This window comes from Heptranchias perlo, unplaced genomic scaffold (genome assembly GCF_035084215.1).
Source record: "Heptranchias perlo isolate sHepPer1 unplaced genomic scaffold, sHepPer1.hap1 HAP1_SCAFFOLD_56, whole genome shotgun sequence".
NCBI classification, from domain to species: Eukaryota; Metazoa; Chordata; class Chondrichthyes; order Hexanchiformes; family Hexanchidae; genus Heptranchias; species Heptranchias perlo.
The window spans coordinates 1,714,010-1,735,429 of record NW_027139581.1 but is presented as its reverse complement, the minus strand read 5'-3'; the positions used below and the strand labels follow the sequence as shown (position 1 = coordinate 1,735,429).

General features: G+C 50.3%; 2 protein-coding genes across 2 annotated transcripts; one reads left to right on the top strand and one right to left on the bottom strand.

The window, feature by feature from the left end:
• Nucleotides 1–215: 215 nt before the first annotated feature.
• LOC137315819 (zinc finger protein 665-like) lies at nt 216–21,378 on the top strand. Its single transcript, XM_067980296.1, has 2 exons — nt 216–1,101; nt 20,528–21,378. Exons 1-2 carry the CDS (start codon nt 320–322, stop codon nt 21,303–21,305), a joined length of 1,560 nt encoding a protein of 519 aa, XP_067836397.1. The 5' UTR covers nt 216–319; the 3' UTR covers nt 21,306–21,378.
• Nucleotides 9,396–16,852, bottom strand: LOC137315811 (zinc finger protein 551-like). Its single transcript, XM_067980291.1, has 2 exons — nt 16,788–16,852; nt 9,396–11,093 (listed from the first exon to the last, which is right to left on the bottom strand). The coding sequence occupies exon 2, from the start codon at nt 10,420–10,422 to the stop codon at nt 9,487–9,489; it is 936 nt and encodes a 311-aa protein (XP_067836392.1). The 5' UTR covers nt 10,423–11,093; nt 16,788–16,852; the 3' UTR covers nt 9,396–9,486.
• Nucleotides 21,379–21,420: the final 42 nt, after the last annotated feature.

Here is a 21,420-nt window from a genome sequence, read left to right as displayed (position 1 = left end):
GGAGTGAGAAAACTGGATATGGAGTAAGGAATTTAGAAATGATGCGTTGGGTTTGGATTTCAGCATAGGGAGGAGGGAGAGTTTGTGGGACGGGGTTTTACAGCTTTAGGGGAACAAGAGATGAAAGAATGTTCCATAGAAACTAGAATTGTCTGTTCTTAATTTCTATCCCGTATTAACAGTGATGACTTTTGTGAACTCCTTTTACAGGACATTAGAAGGGGAGGATTTGCAGACTAGAATCTCAAATCAAACATCACGTCAAGTTCTGACAGAGTCACTCGATTCATCAGCACCTGAATATCATCGGCCTTTGAGTATGGAAGGAAAAAGCACCATTCACAGAGGGGAGAGGCCGTGGAAATGTGGGGACTGTGGGAAGGGATTCAATTGCCCGTCCCAGCTCGAAACTCATCGACGCAGTCACACTGGGGAGAGGCCGTTCATCTGCTCCGTGTGTGGGAAGGGATTCACGAAATCATCCCACCTCATTGAACACAAATTTGTTCACATTGATAAGAGACCGATTAAATGTTCTGACTGTGAGAAGAGCTTTAAAAACACAAAGGATCTTTTGACACACCAGCGAGTTCACACTGGGGAGAGACCGTTCACCTGCTCCGTGTGTGAGAAGCGATTCACTCAGTCTTGCCACCTGCTGACACACCAGCGAGTTCACACTGCAGAGAGGCCGTACCTCTGCTCTGTGTGTGGGAAGGGATTCACTCAGGCTTCCAACCTGTTGAGACACCAGCGAGTTCATACTGGGGAGAGGCCGTTCACCTGCTCCGAGTGTGGAAGCAAATTCAGTTTTTCAGCCAGCCTCAGTAAACACCAACTTGTTCACACCAATAAGAGACCTTTTAAATGTTCTGACTGTGAGAAGAGCTTTAAAAGCACGAAGCATCTGCTGAAACACCAACGTACTCACACTGGGGAGAGGCCGTTCACCTGCTCCGCATGTGGGAAGGGATTCACTCAGTCATCCCACCTGCTGAGACACCAGCGACTTCACACTGGGGAGAGGCCGTTCACCTGCTCCGTGTGTGGGAAGGGATTCACTCAGTCATCCCACCTCCTGTCACACCAGCGAGTCCACAAGTGACTGCAGTGGTTGGATTCTGCTGCTATTGCCGCTGTTAATCACATCCAGGACTGAACCATGTTCATTTTTGCAGTTGGGGATTGTTTCTGCTGATGTTAATTACATGTAGCCGTGGTATCCAGGGAAGGGATCGGTAACACGCTGCAATTTAATGTTTTGATAAATGTGAAATAAATCAGCTTTGCTTCAAACACACAGTTTGTCAAGTCCTTGAGTTCTCCAAGGTACGAGGAGACTATTTGACGTCCTGTTACCCACTGTTCCATTTTTGGATCTTTCTCCTTTCTAACTCTGGATTATTTCAGTTCTCAGACCTTCAGTTACTCTCATGGACAAGTCCCAGCTCCCCATACCTCCCAGATTCCTTCTCCTAACCTCAGTATCCAGGGAAGGTATCGGTAACAGGCCCTGGATCTCTAAACACGAAACCCAGTCTGTTAATTACTCCACTGTAGGGGTGAGGGCTGTAACAGGTGAGTGTGATCCTCGCCCAACCAATGTGTGATGCTTCTGCAGTCAAATATCCTGCTGCCACTCACTGCCCCGACTGACGGGTGAAGAGTTGCCACTTAACTGGTCTTGGAGCTTGACCACAGCCTATGGATCTGTGACCCCAGTGGGAGTCGGGACCTTCAGGAGAGGAGAGGAGAAAATGGTGAGAAACCCCCTGTGAGCAGAGTGAGAATAAAATAAATGAGGCACTGGGACCCTGAAGCCCCGCCCACTCTTCGTTCCCGGTCACTGGGACCCTGAAGCCCCGCCCACTCTTTGTTCCCGGTCACTGGGACCCTGAAGCCCCGCCCACTCTTTGTTCCCTATCACTGGGGCCCTGAAGCCCCGCCCACTCTTTGTTCCCGGTCACTGGGACCCTGAAGCCCCGCCCACTCTTTCTTCCCGGTCACTGGGACCCTGAAGCCCCGCCCACTCTTTGTTCACCGTCACTGGGACCCTGAAGCCCCGCCCACTGTTTGTTCCTGGACCAGGAAGGCTGCGCCTGCGCAGTTCTGCTGACTAACCTTCCACGACAAAACTGGCGGTCGGAGACCCGCGCCTGTTATCGGGGGATGAGGCTCACGGCTGCAATCCGGGTGAACACGCCCGGTCCGGTGGCCTCTGAGGCCGCACTCTATCTTTATAAACCCTGCGGCGTGGGCTTGCCCGGTTTATTAATCTCCTGCCCCCGGGCTCTTTTACCTGCTCCGGACCCGCGGCTCCGGACAGAAGTCTCTCTCGCGCCTGCGCGCTGGTCTCCTGTATTGGGGAATAGGGCGTATTCGCACTCGCGCTGCACTCCGGGTAACGCGGACCGCCATTCAAACCATTTTATTGTCATTTGCTGTGATTGGCGGGGTCCGGGGGGACGGTGGGGGAAACGGGGGGATCAGCGAAAATAAATGGAACTTGATCGGAACATTGGAGCCCGGGGCTCGGCCGCCACATGGAGCGGTCTCCGCCCCGCGCCAGGCTCGCTGGGCCGCCATTAACCGGAAGCAACAGGAGACTGTCGCCATTCTGAAAGGGACAGTGAGCGCACTGTCTCTGCCGTTGGCAGTTAAAGTGCTCCCTTCGACTCCAAGTTGTGTTTTTGTGGTAGTGAAACGCACAGTGCTTCTCCTCAACCGTGGGGCTGAGGCGGATCATTAAAGGGACAGTGGTTCCCTTCTTTTACATAGAATTACTTCGAGATGACAGCAGAGAAACAGGCCATTCTACCCAACTGGTCCAAGCCGGTGATCATGCTCCACACGACCCTCCTCCCTGCATCATTTAACCATTTTCTGTGCATGTTTATGATTAAAGGTACAGTTCCACTTCTTACCTGTTGGAGTGGTGCAAATATTTAAAGGGACAGTGACTACACTTTCTGTATATATTTATAGTTAAAGTTACAATGCACCTCCTTACCTGTGGCAGTTGGCGGGGTTTCAGGGTCTCTGTTCCCAACCTGGTTCCAGTCAAAATCATGAACTCATTTAATGTGTTCTCACGCTGCACACAGGTGATTCTCACCGTTCTCTTAGCTCCTCCCCTCAAGCTGCTGACACGCGCTGGGGTGACAGTCTGATTCCCAGAGATTTCTGAACGAACAACCCCAGGGTCGACTTCCATTTAAAAGTCCCAGGGTTAGAATCCCCATCTACACTCCCAGGGTTAGAATCCCCATCTACACTCCCAGGGTTAGAATCCCCATCGACACTCCCAGGGTTAGAATCCCCATCTACACTCCCAGGGTTAGAATCCCCATCGACACTCCCAGGGTTAGAATCCCCATCTACAGTCCCAGGGTTAGAATCCCCATCGACACTCCCAGGGTTAGAATCCCCATCTACACTCCCAGGGTTAGAATCCCCATCTACACTCCCAGTGTTAGAATCCCCATCGACACTCCCAGGGTGAGAATCCCCATCTACACTCCCAGGGTTAGAATCCCCATCGACACTCCCAGGGTTAGAATCCCCATCTACACTCCCAGGGTTAGAATCCCCATCTACACTCCCAGTGTTAGAATCCCCATCTACACTCCCAGTGTTAGAATCCCCATCGACACTCCCAGGGTTAGAATCCCCATCGACACTCCCAGGGTTAGAATCCCCATCTACACTCCCAGGGTTAGAATCCCCATCTACACTCCCAGGGTTAGAATCCCCATCTACACTCCCAGGGTTAGAATCCCCATCTACACTCCCAGGGTTAGAATCCCCATCTACACTCCCAGGGTTAGAATCCCCATCTACACTCCCAGGGTTAGAATCCCCATCTACACTCCCAGGGTTAGAATCCCCATCTGCACTCCCAGGGTTAGAATCCCCATCTGCACTCCCAGGGTTAGAATCCCCATCGACACTCCCAGGGTTAGAATCCCCATCGACACTCCCAGGGTTAGAATCCCCATCTACACTCCCAGGGTTAGAATCCCCATCTGCACTCCCAGGGTTAGAATCCCCATCTACACTCCCAGGGTTAGAATCCCCATCTACACTCCCAGGGTTTGAATCCCCATCGACACTCCCAGGTTTAGAATCCCCATCGACACTCCCAGGGTTAGAATCCCCATCGACACTCCCAGGATTAGAATCCCCATCTACACTCCCAGGGTTAGAATCCCCATCGACACTCCCAGGGTTAGAATCCCCATCTACACTCCCAGGGTTAGAATCCCCATCTGCACTCCCAGGGTTAGAATCCCCATCTACACTCCCAGGGTTAGAATCCCCATCTACACTCCCAGGGTTTGAATCCCCATCGACACTCCCAGGTTTAGAATCCCCATCGACACTCCCAGGGTTAGAATCCCCATCGACACTCCCAGGGTTAGAATCCCCATCTACACTCCCAGGGTGAGAATCCCCATCTACACTCCCAGGGTTAGAATCCCCATCTACACTCCCAGGGTTAGAATCCCCATCTACACTCCCAGGGTTAGAATCCCCATCTACACTCCTAGGGTTAGAATCCCCATCTACAGTCCCAGGGTAAGAATCCCAAAGGAACATAGGAACAGGAATAGCCCATTCAGCCCCTTGTGCCTGCTCCGCCATTTGATAAGATCATGGCTGATCTGTGATCTAACTCCATCTACCTGCCTTTGGCCCATATCCTTTAATACCTTTTGTTGCCAAAAAGCTATCTATCTCAGATTTAAATTTAGAAATTGAGCTAATATCAATTGCCGTTTGCGGAAGAGAGTTCCAAACTTCTCCCACCCTTTGTGTGTAGAAATGTTTTCTAATCTCGCTCCTGAAAGGTCTGGCTCTAATTTGTATACTGTGCCCCCAACTCCTAAAATCCCCAACCAGCGGAAATAGTTTCTCTCTATCCACCCTATCTGTTCCCCTTAATATCTTATAAACTTCGATCAGATCACCCCTTAACCTTCGAAACTCGAGAGAATACAACCCCAATTTATGTAATCTCTCCTCGTAACTTAACCCTTGAAGTCCAGGTATCATTCCAGTAAACCGACGCTGCACTCCCTCCAAGGCCAATATGTTCTTCCGAAGGTGCGGTGCCCAGAACTGCTCACAGTGCTCCAGGTGTGGCCTAACCAGGGTGTTGTACAGCTGCAGCATAACTTCTGCCCCCTTGCACTCCAGTCCTCCAGATATAAAGGCCAGCATTCCATTAGCCTGCTTGATTATTTTCTGCACCTGTTCAATGATGTATGCACTTGAACCCCTAAGTCCCTTTGGACATCCACTGTTTTTAACTTTATACCATTTAGAAAGTACCCTGTTCTATCCTTTCTTGATCCAAAGTGGATGACCTCACATTTGTCGACATTGAATTCCATTTGCCACGATCCCCGAGTGCAGTCCCAGGTTTAGAATCCCCGTGTACAATCCCAGGGTTAGAATCCCCGTGTGCAGTCCAAGGGTTAGAATCTCTTTATACAGTGTAGAGGGTGCAGTCGGAAAATGTCTGCCTGCGTGTGTAAATTGTCTTCAGTCGGTTGTATCTGTGTGTAGCATGCTTGCAATTTCCTTCTGTGTGTCGAATGTGTGTTGTTTGTGTGTAGTTTGAGTGTGCAATTTGTATCTATGTGTAGTGTGTGTTGTTTGTGTGTACTATGTGTAGTTTGTGTCTGTGTTTGTTTGTATGTGTGTAACTTGTGACTGTTTGAAGCATGTGTGTTGTTTGTATGTGTGAGTTAGGTATTTTTCATTCGTTCATGGGATGTGGGTGTCGCTGGAGGGCCAGCATTTATTGCCCATCCTTAACTGCCCTTGAGAAGGTGGTGGTGAGCCGCCTTCTTGAACCATGCAGTCCATGTGGTGAAGGTTCTCCTACAGTGCAGCTAGGAAGGGAGTTCTAGGATTTTGACGCAGCGACGATGAAGGAACAGCGATATATTTCCAAGTCGGAATGGTGTGTGACTTGGAGGGGAACGTGCAGGTGGTGTTGTTCCCATGAGCCTGCTGCTCTTGTCCTTCCAGGTGGTAGAGATCATGGGTTTGGGAGGTGCTGTCGAAGAAGCCTTGGCGAGTTGCTGCAGTGCATTCTGTGGATGGTACACACTGAAGCCACAATGCGCCGGTGGTGAAGGGAGTGAATGCTTCGGGTGGTGGATGGGGTGCCAATCAAGCGGGCTGCTTTGTCCTGGATGGTGTCGAGCTTCTTGAGTGTTGTTGGAGCTGCACTTGTCCAGGCAAGTGGAGAGTATTCCATCACACTCCTGACTTGTGAACTGGGAACTGAGGTTCAGGGATATGTCAGTCGAGATGCAGTGGCAGACATTGAATGGGATATTTCATAACACTCAGCAAAGATACATTCCAGTGAGAAAGAAAGACTCCAGGGGAAGGACGTACCATCCTTTGCCAACTAAGGAAGTTAAAGATAGTATCAAATTGAAAGAAAAAGCATACAATTCCGCAAAGATTAGTGACAGGTCAGAAGATTGGTCAAAATATAAAAAACAGCAAAGAATGACTAAAAGAATAATGAGGGAGAGAGTTGAGCACGAGAGAAAGCGAGCTAGAAATATAATAACAGATAGTAAGAGTTTCTACAGGTATTTAAAAAGAAGAGTAAGTAAAGTGAGTGTTGGTCCTGGAGAGAGAGTGAGTCTGGGGAATTAACAATGGAGAATAAGGAAATGGTGGATGAATTGAACAGATATTTTGCATCCGTCTTCACTGTCGACTATACAAATAACATGCCAGAAATAATTGTGGATCAAGAGGTGAAAGGGAGGGAGGAACTTAAAACATTTACAATCACCAGGGAAAGGGTTTTAAAAAAAATATCAGATCGAAAAGCTGACAAGTTCCCAGGTCCTGACGGACTTCATCCGAGGGTCGTAAAAGAAGTGGCTGCAGAGATAGTAGATGCATTACTATTAATTTTCCAAAATTCCCAAGGTTCTGGAAGGGTCCCATCAGATTGGAAAATAGCAAATATTCCTCTCTATTCAAGAAAGGAAGGACACAGAAAGCCGGAAACCACAGGCCAGTTAGCTTAACATCTGTCATGGGGAAAATGCGAGAATCTATTATTAAGGAGGTTCTGGCAGGGCACTTAGAAAATCTCAATGCAATCAGGCAGAGTCAACACGGCTTTATGAAAGGGAAATCGTGTTTGACTAATTTATTAGAGTTCTTTGAGGAAGTAACAAGCAACGTGGATAAAGGGGACCCTGTGGATGTGGTGTACTTGGATATCCAGAAGGCTTTTGACAAGGTGCCACATCAAAGGTGATGGCACAAAATAAGAACTCATGGTGTAGGGGGTAACATATTTGCATGGATAAAGGATTGGTTAGCTAACAGGAAACAGAGAGTCGGCATAAATGGGTCATTTTCAGGTTGGCAAGATGTAACAAGTGGAGTGCCACAGGGATCAGTGCTTGGGCCTCAACTATTTACAATCTATAACAATGACTTGGATGAAGGGACCAAATGTATTGTTGCTAAATTTGCTATTGAGACAAAGGTAGGTTGGAAAGTAAGTTGTGAAGAGGACATAAGGAGTTCATAAAGGGATATAGATAGGTTACGTGAGTGAGCAAAAATTTGGCAGATGGAGTATAATGTGGGAAAATGTGAACTTGTCCACTTTGGCAAGAGGAATAGAAAAGCAGTATATTATTTAAATGGAGAGAGATTGCAGAACTCTGAAGTACAGAGGGATCTGGGTATCGTAGTACATGAATCACAGAAAGTTATTATGTCGGTACAAGAAGTGATTAGGAAGGCAAATGGAATGTTGTCATTTACTACAAGGGGAATGGAATATAAAAGTGGAAATGTTTTACTACAGTTGTTCAGGGCATTGGTGAGACCACATCTGGAATACTGTGTGCAGTTTTGGTCTCCTTATTTAAGAAAGGACATAATTGCTTTGGAGGCGGTTCAGAGAAGGTTCACTCGACTGATTCCTGGGATGAGGGGGTTATCTTATGAGGAAAGGTTGGACAAGTTGGGCCTGTATACATTGGAGTTTAGAAGGATGAGAGGTGATCTTATTGAAACACATAAGATCCTGAGGGGAATAGAAGGGATAGATGCTGAGAGGATGTTTCCCCTTGTGGGAGAGACGAGAACTAGGGGCCACAGTTTAAAAATAAGGGGTCTCCCATTTAAGACGGAGATGAGGAGAATTTTTTTTCCCTGAAGGTTGTGAGTCTGTGGAACTCCCTTCCCCAGAGAGCGGGGGAGGCAGGGTCATTGAATATTTTTAAGGCCGAGTTAGATAGATTCCTGATTATCAAGGGAGTCAAATGTTATAGTAGGTAGACGGGAAAGTAGGGTTGATGTCACAATCAGATCAGCCATGATCTTATCAAATGACAGATCAGGCTCGAGGGGCCGAATGGCCTACTCCTGCTCTTAATTCGTATGTTTATACGAGTGAGGAATATGAACACCATGAGGTTACAGATTGTGTTGGATTCCAATTCTGCTGCTGCTGATGGCCCACAGCGCCTCACGGATGCCCAGTTTTGAGCAGCGAGATCTGTTCTGAATCTATCCCATTTAGCACGATGGCAGTGCCACACAACACGTTGGATGGTGTCCTCAGTGTGAAGACGGGACTTGGCTCCACAAGGACTGTGCGGTGGTCACTCCTACCAATACCGTCATGGACAGATACTCGCCTTGTTTGCCCTCCCCAATTGCATTACCTCACACTTCTCTGGATTGAATTCCATTTGCCACTTATCTGCCCACCTGACCAGTCCATTGATATCTTCCTGCAGTCAACAGCTTTCCTCCTCACTACCAACCACACGGCCAATTTATGTATCATCTGCAAACTTCTTGATCAAGTCCTCCACATTCAAGTGCAAATCATTAATATATACCACAAAAAGCAAGGGACCAATAGTGAGCCTTGAGGAACCCCACTGGAAACAGCCTTCCAGTTGCAAAAACATCTGTCAACCATCACACTTTGCTTCCTGCCACTGAGCCAATTTTGGATCCGACTAGCCACTTTCCCTTTGATCCCAAGGGATTTAACTTTTTTGACCAGTCTGCCATGTGCGACCTTGTCAAAAGACTTGTTAAAATCCATGTATACTACATCAAATGCGTTGCCCTCATCGACCCTCCTCGTTACCTCCTCATACGAGTCAATCAACTTAGTCAGACACGACATTCCCTGAACAAATCCATGCTGACTGTCCTTGATTAATCCGTGCCTTTCTAAATGACAATTAATACTGTCCCTCAGAATTGTTTCCAATCATTTGCCCACCACCGAGGTTCGGCTGACTGGCCTGTAATTACTCAGTCTATCCCTTTCTCCCTTTTTAAACAATGGTGCACTGTATTTAAAAGAAAGCTGATTTATTTGAGACTGATACAGAATATTAAACTCCAGCCCAGTTATATTGGTTATTATCAGAAACAAACCCCAACTGTCAGAATGAACATGGTTCAGTCCTGGATGTGATTAACAGCAGAATCCAACTCCTGTGGTAACATGTGAACTCGCTGGTGTGACTGCAGGTTGGATGACTGAGTGAATCGCTTCCCACACTCTGAGCAGGTGAACGGTCTCTCCCCAGTGTGAACTCGCTGGTGAATCAGCAGGTTGTATGACTTAATGAATCCCTTCCCACACTCTGAGCAGGTGAACGGTCTCTCCCCATTGTGAGTGCGTTGGTGTGTCAGCAGTCCGTTTGTGCTTTTAAAGCTCTTCCCACAGTCAGAACATTTAAAAGGTCTCTTATCAGTGTGAACAGGTTGGTGTTCAATGAGACTGGATGAACAAGTGAATCCCTTCCCACACACAGAGCAGGTGAACGGTCTCTCCCCAGTGTGAACTCGCTGGTGAATCAGCAGGGCGGATGACTGAGTGAATCCCTTCCCACACTCTGAGCAGGTGAACGGCCTCTCCCCAGTGTGAACTCGCTGGTGAATCAGCAGGGCGGATGACTGAGTGAATCCCTTCCCACACTCTGCGCAGGTGAACGGCCTCTCCCCAGTGTGAACTCGCTGGTGAATCAGCAGGGCGGATGACCGAGTGAATCCTTTCCCACATGCGGAGCAGGTAAACGGCCTCTCCCCAGTGTGAGTACGTTGGTGTCTCAGTAGAGCATTCCTGCTTTTAAACCTCTTCCCACAGTCAGAACATTTTAAAGGTCTCTTATCACTGTGAACAAGTTGGTGTTCAATGAGACTGGATGAACAAGTGAATCCTTTCCCACACACGGAGCAGGTGAACGGCCTCTCCCCAGTGTGAACTCGCTGGTGCCTCAGCAGGTCGGCTGAATGAGCGAATCCCTTCCCACACTCTGCGCAGGTGAACGGCCTCTCCCCGGTGTGAATTCGCTGGTGTCTCAGCAGGGTGGATGACTGAGTGAATCCCATCCCACACACGGAGCAGATAATCGGTCTCTCCCCAGTGTGAGTACGTTGGTGTCTCAGGAGAGCATTCCTGCTTTTAAACCTCTTCTCACAGTCAGAACATTTAAAATTTCTCTTATCACTGTGAACAAGTTGGTGTGAAATGAGGCTGGATGAACAAGTGAATCCTTTCCCACACACGGAGCAGGTGAACGGCCTCTCCCCAGTTTGAAATCGGTGGTGTCTCAGCAGAGTGGATGACTGAGTGAATCCCTTCCCATATGAGGAGCAGATAAACGGCCTCTCCCCAGTGTGACTGCGTCGATGAGTTTCCAGCTGGGATGGGTAATTGAATCCCTTCCCACAGTCCCCACATTTCCATGGTTTCTCCGTGGTCTGGGTGTCCTTGTGTCTCTCCAGGTTGGACGATCAGTTGAAGCCTCGTCCACACACAGAACACGTGGACGGTTTCTCCCCGCTGTGAATGGTGCGATGTTTTTTCAGGCTGTGTAACTGGTTAAAGCTCTTTCCACAGTCAGTGCACTGGAACACTCTCACTCGGGTGTGTGTGACTCAGTGATTTTCCAGTCACAATGAAGTTTGATCTTTTCCCACAGACAGAACAGACAAACATTTCTCCTTGACTTGAGGTTTGGTTTGATTTTCCCGTCTGTGAATCCTCGCCTTCCAATACCCTGTAAAAGGAGTTTACAAAAGTCCTCACTGTAAATACAGGATAGAAATTCAGAACAGACAATTCTAGTTTCGACAGAATATTCTTCCCGCTCATTCCCCCAGACTGTAAATCCCCGTCCCACACACTCTCCCTCCTCCCTGTGCTGAAATCCAAACCCATCGCACCATCCCCAACATATTTCATTCCATCTGAGTTTTCTCTCCCTCCCTCTGAAGGTGTTGACTCTGACTGGGTTCAGTTCTGCACTCACTGGTTCCCCTCTCTCCCTCCCCGTGAAGTTCTCTCCCCCTCTTCCACAACATCTCCTAATTTTGGTGATGGGCTCTCCTTGACCCATCTCCATTTTTCCTTCTTATATTCACTGACACATCCCGATTTCTCTATCAAAGAGACGCTCTCTGACCAGTTACCATTCCAACTTCCTTTACAGACGTTCCCTGATCCGTCGTCATTTGGGTCTGGGGGGAGGGGTTTGGGGGGATAATGTTCACTGTTTTATATTGGGGTCTGGGGGGGATAATGTTCACTGTTTCATATTGGGGTCTGGGGGGATAATGTTCACTGTTTTATATTGGGGTCTGGGGGGATAATGTTCACTGTTTTATATTGGGGTCTGGGGGGGATTATGTTCACTGTTTCATATTGGGGTCTGGGGGGATAATGTTCACTGTTTTATATTGGGGTCTGGGGGGGATAATGTTCACTGTTTTATATTGGGGTCTGGGGGGGATAATGTTCACTGTTTTATATTGGGGTCTGGGGGGGATAATGTTCACTGTTTTATATTGGGGTCTGGGGGGATAATGTTCACTGTTTTATATTGGGGTCTGGGGGGATAATGTTCACTGTTTTATCTTGGGGTCTGGGGGGGATAATGTTCACTGTTTTATATTGGGGTCTGGGGGGGATAATGTTCACTGTTTTATATTGGGGTCTGGGGGGGATAATGTTCACTGTTTTATATTGGGGTCTGGGTGGATAATGTTCATTGTTTTATATTGGGGTCTGGGGGGGATAATGGTCACTGTTTTATATTGGGGTCTGGGGGGGATAATGTTCACTGTTTTATATTGGGGTCTGTGGGGGACTCGGTGTTCACTGAAGTCTGCGTGTCCTGCGCCTGCTCAGCTCACACTGTCCAACAATGGGCCTCTCCCACCCCTCAGCTCACACTGTCCAACAATGGGCCTCTCCCACCCCTCAGCTCACCCTGTCAAACAATGGGCCTCTCCCACCCCTCAGCTCACACTGTCCAACAATGGGCCTCTCCCACCCCTCAGCTCACACTGTCCAACAATGGGCCTCTCCCACCCCTCAGCTCACACTGTCCAACAATGGGCCTCTCCCACCCCTCAGCTCACACGGTCCAACAATGGGCCTCTCCCACCCCTCAGCTCACACTGTCCAACAATGGGCCTCTCCCACCCCTCAGCTCACACTGTCCAACAATGGGCCTCTCCCACCCCTCAGCTCACACTGTCCAACAATGGGCCTCTCCCACCTCTCTCTGTGTGGCTTTAAACAGATGGAACCCTGTGGGGTGGAGCAAACATTTCAACATTTGTTCGTGAAATGGGTGAATTCAGGACAGACAGCAGGGATTATTTGAGGAATAACACAGTGTGGTGATAAAGGGAATTCAGTGGGTGTTGTGTAGATGGATTGTCTGAAGGTGTTTGAGAAGGTGCCGCACAGGAGGCTTTTTGATAAAATTAAGGTTCACGGAATTGAAGGGAGTGGGGCAGCGTGGACAGGAAGTTGGGGAAAGGGCAGAAAACAGAGAGTCGTGGATAATGGATATTGTTCAGACTGGAGGGATGTAAACAGTGGTGTCCCCCAGGGTCAGTGTTGGGTCCATTGCTCTTCTCAATACAGGGAAATGAACTGGGCTCGGGTATATAGGGCACAAGATTAAAATCTCCAGATAATTCAAATGCCACCAAGATAGTGAGTGTGGGGAACTGTGAAGAGGACTGGAAGTGACTTCAGTGTCACGGACACTGGATAATAAATTGGACAGATAGATGGCAGATGAAATTTAATGCAGAGAAATGTGAAGTGATACATTTTGGGAAGAAGAATAGGGAGAGGAAAAGTGAGAGGCTCCGTTGATGAAGCTGTTCAGAAACTATATCCCAGATTTTAATAAATAGGGGTGAATAGTGTTAATCATTGGTTATTGATTGCTGCACACTGTCCCAAACACTCCCAGGGCAGGTACAGCACGGATTAGATACAGAGTAAAACTCCCTCTGCACTGTCCCAAATACTCCCAGGGCAGGGACAGCACAGGTCAGATCCAGAGTAAAGCTCCCTTGACACTGTCCCATCAAACACTCCCAGGGCAGATACAGCATTGGTCAGATACCGAGTAAAGCTCCCTCTACACTGTCCCATCAAACACTCCGAGGGCAGGTACAGCACGGGTTAGATAGAGAGTAAAGCTCCCTCCACACTGTCCCATCAAACACTCCCAGGGCAGGGACTGCACGGGTTATGTGCAGAGTAAAGCTCCCTCTGCACTGTCCCATCAAACACTCCCGGGGCAGTTACAGCACGGGTGAGATACAGAGCTAAGCTCACTCCACACTGTCCCATCAAACAGTCCCGGGAAGGTACAGCACGGGTTTGGTGCAGAGTCAAGGTCCCTCTACAGTGTCCTAAACACTCCCGGGGCAGGAACAGCACAGTTTAGATAAAGGGTAAAGCTCCCTCGACACTGTCCCATCAAACACTCCCGGGGCAGGTACAGCACGGGAGAGATGGAGTGTAAAGTTCCCTCTGCACTGTCCCATCAAACACTCCCAGGGCAGGTACAATAAGGTGAGATAGAGTGTAAAGTTCCCTCTGCAATGTTCCATCAAACACTCCCAGGGCTGCGACAGCACGGAATCGATACCGAATAAAGCTCCCTCGACACTGTCCCATCAAACACTCCCAGGGCAGGGACAGCACGGGTTAGATACAGAGTAAAGCTCCCTCCACACTGTCCCATCAAACACTCCCAGGGCAGGGACAGCACGGGTTAGATCCCGAGTAAAGCTCCCTCGACATTGTCCCACCAAACACTCCCAGGGCAGGGACAGCACGGGTTAGATACCGAGTAAAGCTCCCTCCACACTGTCCCATCAAACACTCCCGGGGCAGGTACAGCATGGGTTAGATACAGGGTAAAGCTCCCTCCACACTGTCCCTTCAAACATTCCCAGGGCAGGTACAGCACGGGTTACGTACAGAGTAAAGCTCCCTCTGCACTGTCCCATCAAACACTCCCGGGGCAGGTACAGCACGGGTTAGACACAGAGTAAAGCTCCCTCTACACTGTCACATCAAACACTCCCAGTGCAGGGACAGCACGGGTTACGTACAGAGTAAAGCTCCCTCTACACTGTCCCATCAAACACTCCCAGGGCAGGGACAGCACGGGTGACGTACAGAGTAAAGCTCCCTCCACACTGTCCCATCAAACACTCCCAGGGCAGGTACAGCACGGGTTAGATACAGAGTAAAGCTCCCTCTGCACTGTCCCATCAAACACTCCCAGGGCAGGTACAGCACGGGTTAGATACAGAGTAAAGCTCCCTCTGCACTGTCCCATCAAACACTCCCGGGGCAGGTACAGCACGGGTTAGATGCAGAGTCATGCTCCCTCTACACTGTCCCATCAAACACTCCCAGGGCAGACACAGCACGGGTTAGATACAGAGTAAAGCTCACTCCACACTGTCCCATCAAACACTCCCGGGGCAGGTACAGCACGGGTTAGATACAGAGTAAAGCTGCCTCTACACTGACCCATCAAACACTCCCAGGGCAGGTACAGCACGGGTTAGATACAGAGTAAAGCTCCCTCTGCACTGTCCCATCAAACACTCCCGGGGCAGGTACAGCACGGGTTAGATACAGAGTAAAGCTCCCTCTGCACTGTCCCATCAAACACTCCCAGGGCAGGTACAGCACGGGTTAGATACAGAGTAAAGCTCCCTCTACACTGTCCCATCAAACACTCCCAGGGCAGGTACAGCACGGGTTAGATACAGAGTAAAGCTCCCTCTGCACTGTCCCATCAAACACTCCCTGGGCAGGTACAGCACGGGTTAGATACAGAGTAAAGCTCCCTCTGCACTGTCCCATCAAACACTCCCGGGGCAGGTACAGCACGGGTTAGATACAGAGTAAAGCTCCCTCTGCACTGTCCCATCAAACACTACCAGGGCAGGTACAGCACGGGTTAGATACAGAGTAAAGCTCCCTCTGCACTGTCCCATCAAACACTCCCAGGGCAGGTACAGCACGGGTTAGATACAGAGTAAAGCTCCCTCTGCACTGTCCCATCAAACACTCCCGGGGCAGGTACAGCACGGGTTAGATACAGAGTAAAGCTCCCTCTACACTGTCCCATCAAACACTCCCAGGGCAGGGACAGCACGGGTTAGATACAGAGTAAAGCTCCCTCTACACTGTCCCATCAAACACTCCCGGGGCAGATACAGCACGGGTTAGATACAGAGTAAAGCTCCCTCTACACTGTCCCATCAAACACTCCCAGGGCAGGTACAGGGTTAGATACAGAGTAAAGCTCCCTCCACACTGTCCCATCAAACACTCCCAGGGCAGGGACAGCACGGGTTAGATACAGAGTAAAGCTCCCTCTGCACTGTCCCATCAAACACTCCCAGGGCAGGTACAGCACGGGTTAGATACAGAGTAAAGCTCCCTCTACACTGTCCCATCAAACACTCCCAGGGCAGGTACAGCACGGGTTAGATACAGAGTAAAGCTCCCTCTACACTGTCCCATCAAACACTCCCGGGGCAGGTACAGCACGGGTTAGATACAGAGTAAAGCTCCCTCTGCACTGTCCCATCAAACACTCCCAGGGCAGGTACAGCACGGGTTAGATACAGAGTAAAGCTCCCTCTGCACTGTCCCATCAAACACTCCCGGGGCAGGTACAGCACGGGTTAGATACAGAGTAAAGCTCCCTCTACACTGTCCCATCAAACACTCCCAGGGCAGGTACAGCACGGGTTAGATACAGAGTAAAGCTCCCTCTACACTGTCCCATCAAACACTCCCGGGGCAGGTACAGCACGGGTTCGATACAGAGTAAAGCTCCCTCTGCACTGTCCCATCAAACACTCCCGGGGCAGGTACAGCACGGGTTAGATACAGAGTAAAGCTCCCTCTACACTGTCCCATCAAACACTCCCAGGGCAGGTACAGCACGGGTTAGATACAGAGTAAAGCTCCCTCTACACTGTCCCATCAAACACTCCCAGGGCAGGTACAGCACGGGTGAGATACAGAGTAAAGCTCCCTCTACACTGTCCCATCAAACACTCCCAGGGCAGGTGCAGCCCGGGTTGAGATTCTGAGTGAAATATCCTGAAGCCCCGCCCACTCCGTCCCTGTACCAAGGTGGCCGCGCATGCGCCGTGACGCTACCACATCCTGTACCAAGATGGCCGCGCGTGCGCAGTGACGCTCCCCCTCCTGTACTAAGATGGCGGCCGGTTCCCCCGGTAACCCGGCCTATCTCCGGGGAGAAATCCCGCAGTTGCCGTCCGGCTGCTCACACTCGGGATCAGAGGATCCGACTCGGGTCCTGCGGCCCCGCTCCATGTTTATAAGCCGTGGGGCGCGGCCTCCGCCCGGTTTCTCAGTGTCCTGTCCCCGGCACCCCGCCTACCTGCTCCCGACCCTCCGACTCCGTCTGGCGACCGCGCGGACCCTTTCCCGCGCCTGCGCGCTGGGCTCCTGGAGACGTCAGAGCCGAGGCCCCGCCCTCACCCACTGGCCCCGCCCCCTCATGGAGCTGCTCCCTCGCGCGAGGCCCCGCTGGTTTTGGGCGGAATGAGACCGCGCGCTGTTCCTCCTCCCACTGCCTGTGGGAATGGGGCAGATATTTAAAGGGACAGGCACTCCCCTTTGTTTATAGTTAAAGGGACAGTCCCGTTTCTCTTTGAATGTCACGGGATTTCATGAACGGAGCTCCTATTAACAATCGGTCCGTTCTGTCATTAGTGCAGAGATTCGGAACATTTAATCATTATGAACAGGAGGAGGCCATTCAGCCCCTCCAACCTGTTCCGCCATTTAATTGTATCATATCTGATCTGTATCTTAACTCCATCTACCCGCCTTGGTACCATAACCTTTAATACCCTCGCCTATCAAAAATCTATCAATCTCAGATCTGAAATTTTCACTTGACCCCCAGCCTCGACTGCTCTCAGGGAGAGAGTTCCAGATTTCCACTGCCCTTTGTGCGAAGAAGTGATTCCTGACATCGCCCCTGAATGGCCTCGCTCTAATTTTAAGGTTATGCCCCCTTGTTCTGGACTCCCCCACCAGAGGAAGTAGTTTCTCTCTATCTGCCCTATCAAATCCTTCAATCACCTCGATTAGATCACCCCTTAATCTTCCAAGCTCCACTCAAAACAAGCCCAGTCTATGCAATCTGTCAGTATCACTCTGGTGAATCTGTGCTGCACCCCTTCCAAGGCCAGTATATCCTCCCTGAGGTGCAGTGCCCAGAACTGAAGGCAGTCTCCAGATGGGGTTTAACCAGAGCTCTGTACAACTGTAACATCACTTCCACCCCTTTATATTCCAGCCCCCTTGAGATGAAGGCCATCATTCCTTTAGCCTTCAAAATTATTTTTTGTAACTGTCCACTAGCTTTTAGTGATTTCGGTACTTGGACCCCGAAATCTCTCTGCTCCTCCACAGTTTCTCGCTGCTTGCCGTTTGGTAAATACTCTGATCTCTGTCTTAGGTTCAAAGTTGGTGAATTCACATTTCCCCACATTCAACTCCACCTGCCACCGTTTTGACCACTCACTGAATCTATTATTGCCCCCTTGCAACTTTCTGCTCCCATCTACACTATTTACTGTGCCTCTTTGCTCAGTGTCATCAGCAAACTTGGATACATGGCTCTCCATTACTTCATCAGAGTCATTTTACGAACAAATGTTGAACTGTTTGCTCGACACCACAGGGTTTCATCTGTTTAAAGCCACAACTGAAAGGTCCAGTTTTCTTCTGGACTTTTATCTTGAGATGAATCAAGTTTCAAAAATTCGGCAGAGATCCAGACACGGAGCGAGATCCGGGCTCAGACCCTCCGCCGCAAGTCCCACCCCTCACACACTCCAATTGGTTGGAGGACCAACTGCCCGCTCGGTCCTCCAGTCCCTCTCCGCTCTTCCTATTGGTCGGGAGCGCATTTGCTCCGGGTTGACGCTGGGATTGAAGGTCCTGAGCTGCAATTGGAAAATAAACATCAATCCAGCCCGTCAGTTCCAATGTGTAATGAGAGTAAATTATTAACAGATTTGGGGAAAAAGACATTTCCCAAAGTTTTTTCGAGGCGAGGCGGTGCGCGCCTGCGCTGTGAGTGTTTCTGACGGTTTAATGGCGGTCTCCATTACCCAGAGTGCCCCGGGCTCTCGGGTTTAGGTGTATTTTTATTTTATTTTATTTCCGCTCCGCCCTCCGCTGCTCCAAAAGCGCTTTTCCCCCGCCCCCAATCTCAGTCCCATCAGAGAAACTGAGGGTCGGATCGGAGCTCCAATGGCGGCGGTCCGTCCCCAGACTGCACCGCGCGCCGGAATGTCCCCTATCGATCTGAGAGGAGCCCAGTGCGCCGGCGCAGGAGAGGCTGATTGTTGGTCAGTGTGAGCTGAGCATGCGCGGCCCGAAGGGTCTGAGGCAGAGAGCGCGGTTCGAGCAGGTCAGAGGAGGTGTGGAGAGAGCGGGTTAATAAAGGGCGGGGATCACAGGGCCCAGAAACACCGAGTGTAGGGCTCAGGACCCGAGAGAAAACAGGCGGCATTATCCCCCCTCCACTACCCGCCGCTTCCCGGGATCGGGCCCGACCCAATCTCCGCTCGAACTGAACCCGCAGAGTCAACAACAACTTGCATTTCTATCGCGCCTTTAACGGAGCAAAATGGGTCAAGAGGGTTCACAGGAGCGGGAAGAGAGGAATGAGGAGAGATTAGGACAGGGCACCGAAAGCTGGGTCAAAGAGGGAGGATTGAAGGAGGAGAGAGAGGGGGAGAGGTTCAGGGAGGGAATTCCAGAGCTTGGGGCTCAGACAGCTGAAGGCACGGCCCCCAATGGTGGGGCGAAGGGAATGGGGGAGGAGCAAGAGGCCGGAATTGGAGGAGAGCAGAGATCTGGGAGGGTCGGAGGGCTGGAGGAGGATACAGAGATCGGGGAGGGGCGGAGGAACATGGAGGAGGTTACAGAGATAGGGGTGGGTCGGAGGGCGGGAGGAGGTTACAGAGACAGGGGAGGGTCGGAGGAGGTTACAGAGATAGGGGAGGGTCGGAGGGACATGGAGGAGGTTACAGAGATAGGGGAGGGTCGGAGGAGGTTACAGAGATAGGGGAGGGTCGGAGGGACATGGAGGAGGTTACAGAGATAGGGGAGGGTCGGAGGAGGTTACAGAGATAGGGGAGGGTCGGAGGGACATGGAGGAGGTTACAGAGATAGGGGAGGGCTAGAGGAGGTTACAGAGATAGGGGAGGGGCGGAGGGCTGGAGAAGGTTACAGAGATCGGGGAGGGGCGAGGGCCATGGAGGTGGTGACAGAGATAGGGGAGGGTCGGAGGGCTGGAGAAGGTTACAGAGATAGGGGAGGGGCGAGGGCCATGGAGGAGGTTACAGAGATTGGGAGGGGCGAGGGCCATGGATGGATTTGGACACAAGGATGAGGAATTTAAATATGAGGCGTTGCTGGACCTGGAGTCACTGTAGGTCAGTGAGCACAAGGGTGATGGGTGAATGGGACTTGGTGCGAGTTAGGATATGGGAAGGACAGTCAGCACCTTCAGGGGAGGAGAGAGAGGGGAACCAGTGAGTGTGGAACTGAACCCAGCAGAGCAGAGGAAAAAATGTAGGAGATGGTGCAATGGGTTCAGATTTCAGCACAGGGAGGAGGGAGAGTGTGTGGGACGGGGATTTACAGCTTTTGAGGCTCAAAAGATGAAAAAATGATCCAGAAAAACTAGAATTGTCTGTTCTGAATTTCTATCCTGTATTTACAGTGATGACTTTTGTAAACTCCTTTTACAGGGGATTAGAAGGGGAGGATTCACAGACGGGAAACTCAAACCAAATATCACGTCAAGATCTGACAGAGTCACTCGATTCATCAGGACCTGGATATCATCGGCCTTTGAATGTGGAAGGAGAAATGTTTGTCTGTTGTGTTTGTCGGAAAAAATTTCAAACATCAGTGTGAGTGGAAAATCACCGAGACTCTCAGACCCGAGTGAGAGTGTTCCAGTGCACTGAGTGTGGAAAGAGCTTTCACCAGTTACACAGTCTGAAAAAACATCACACCGTTCACAGCGGGGAGAAACCGTCCACGTGTTCTGTGTGGACGAGGCTTCAACTGATCGTCCAACCTGGAGAGACACAAGGACACCCGGACCACGGAGAAACCGTGGAAATGTGGGGACTGTGGGAAGGGGTTCAATTACCCATCCCAGCTGGAAACTCATCGACGCAGTCACACTGGGGAGAGGCCGTTCACCTGCTCCGTGTGTGGGAAGGGATTCAATTACCCGTCCCAGCTGGAAACTCATCACCACAGTCACACTGGGGAGAGGCCGTTCACTTGCTCTCTGTGTGGGAAGGGATTCACTCAGTCATCCGCCCTCCGAACACACCAGCTTATTCACACTGCGGAGAGACCTTTTAAATGCTCTGACTGTGGGAACAGGTTTAAAAGCTCGGAGGGACTGATTAGACACCAGCGAATTCACACTGACGAGAGACCGTTCAGTTGCTCTCACTGCGGGAAGAGGTTCAGGCAGTCATCCACTCTCATTGCCCACCAGCGTGCTCACACTGGGGAGAGACCGTTCACCTGCTCCATGTGTGGAAAGGGATTCATTCAGTCACAGCACCTACTGACACACCAACTTGTTCACACTGATAAGAGACCTTTTAAATGTTCTTACTGTGGGAAGAGCTTTAAGAGCAAATGGGAACTGCTGACACATCATCGACGCACACACACTGAGAGGCCGTTCCCCTGCTCCGTATGTGGGAAGGGATTCACTCGTTCATCCCACCTTCTGACACACCAGCGAGTTCACACTGGGGAGAGGCCGTTCACCTGCTCCGTGTGTGGGAAGGGATTCACTCATTCATCCAACCTGCGGAGACACCAGCGAGTTCACCTGTGACTTCCGGGGTTGGATTCTGCTGTTATTGCTGCTGTTAATCACATCCAGGACTGAACCATGTTCATTCTGACAGTTGGGGTTTGTTTCTGATGTTAATAACCCCGATAACTGGGCT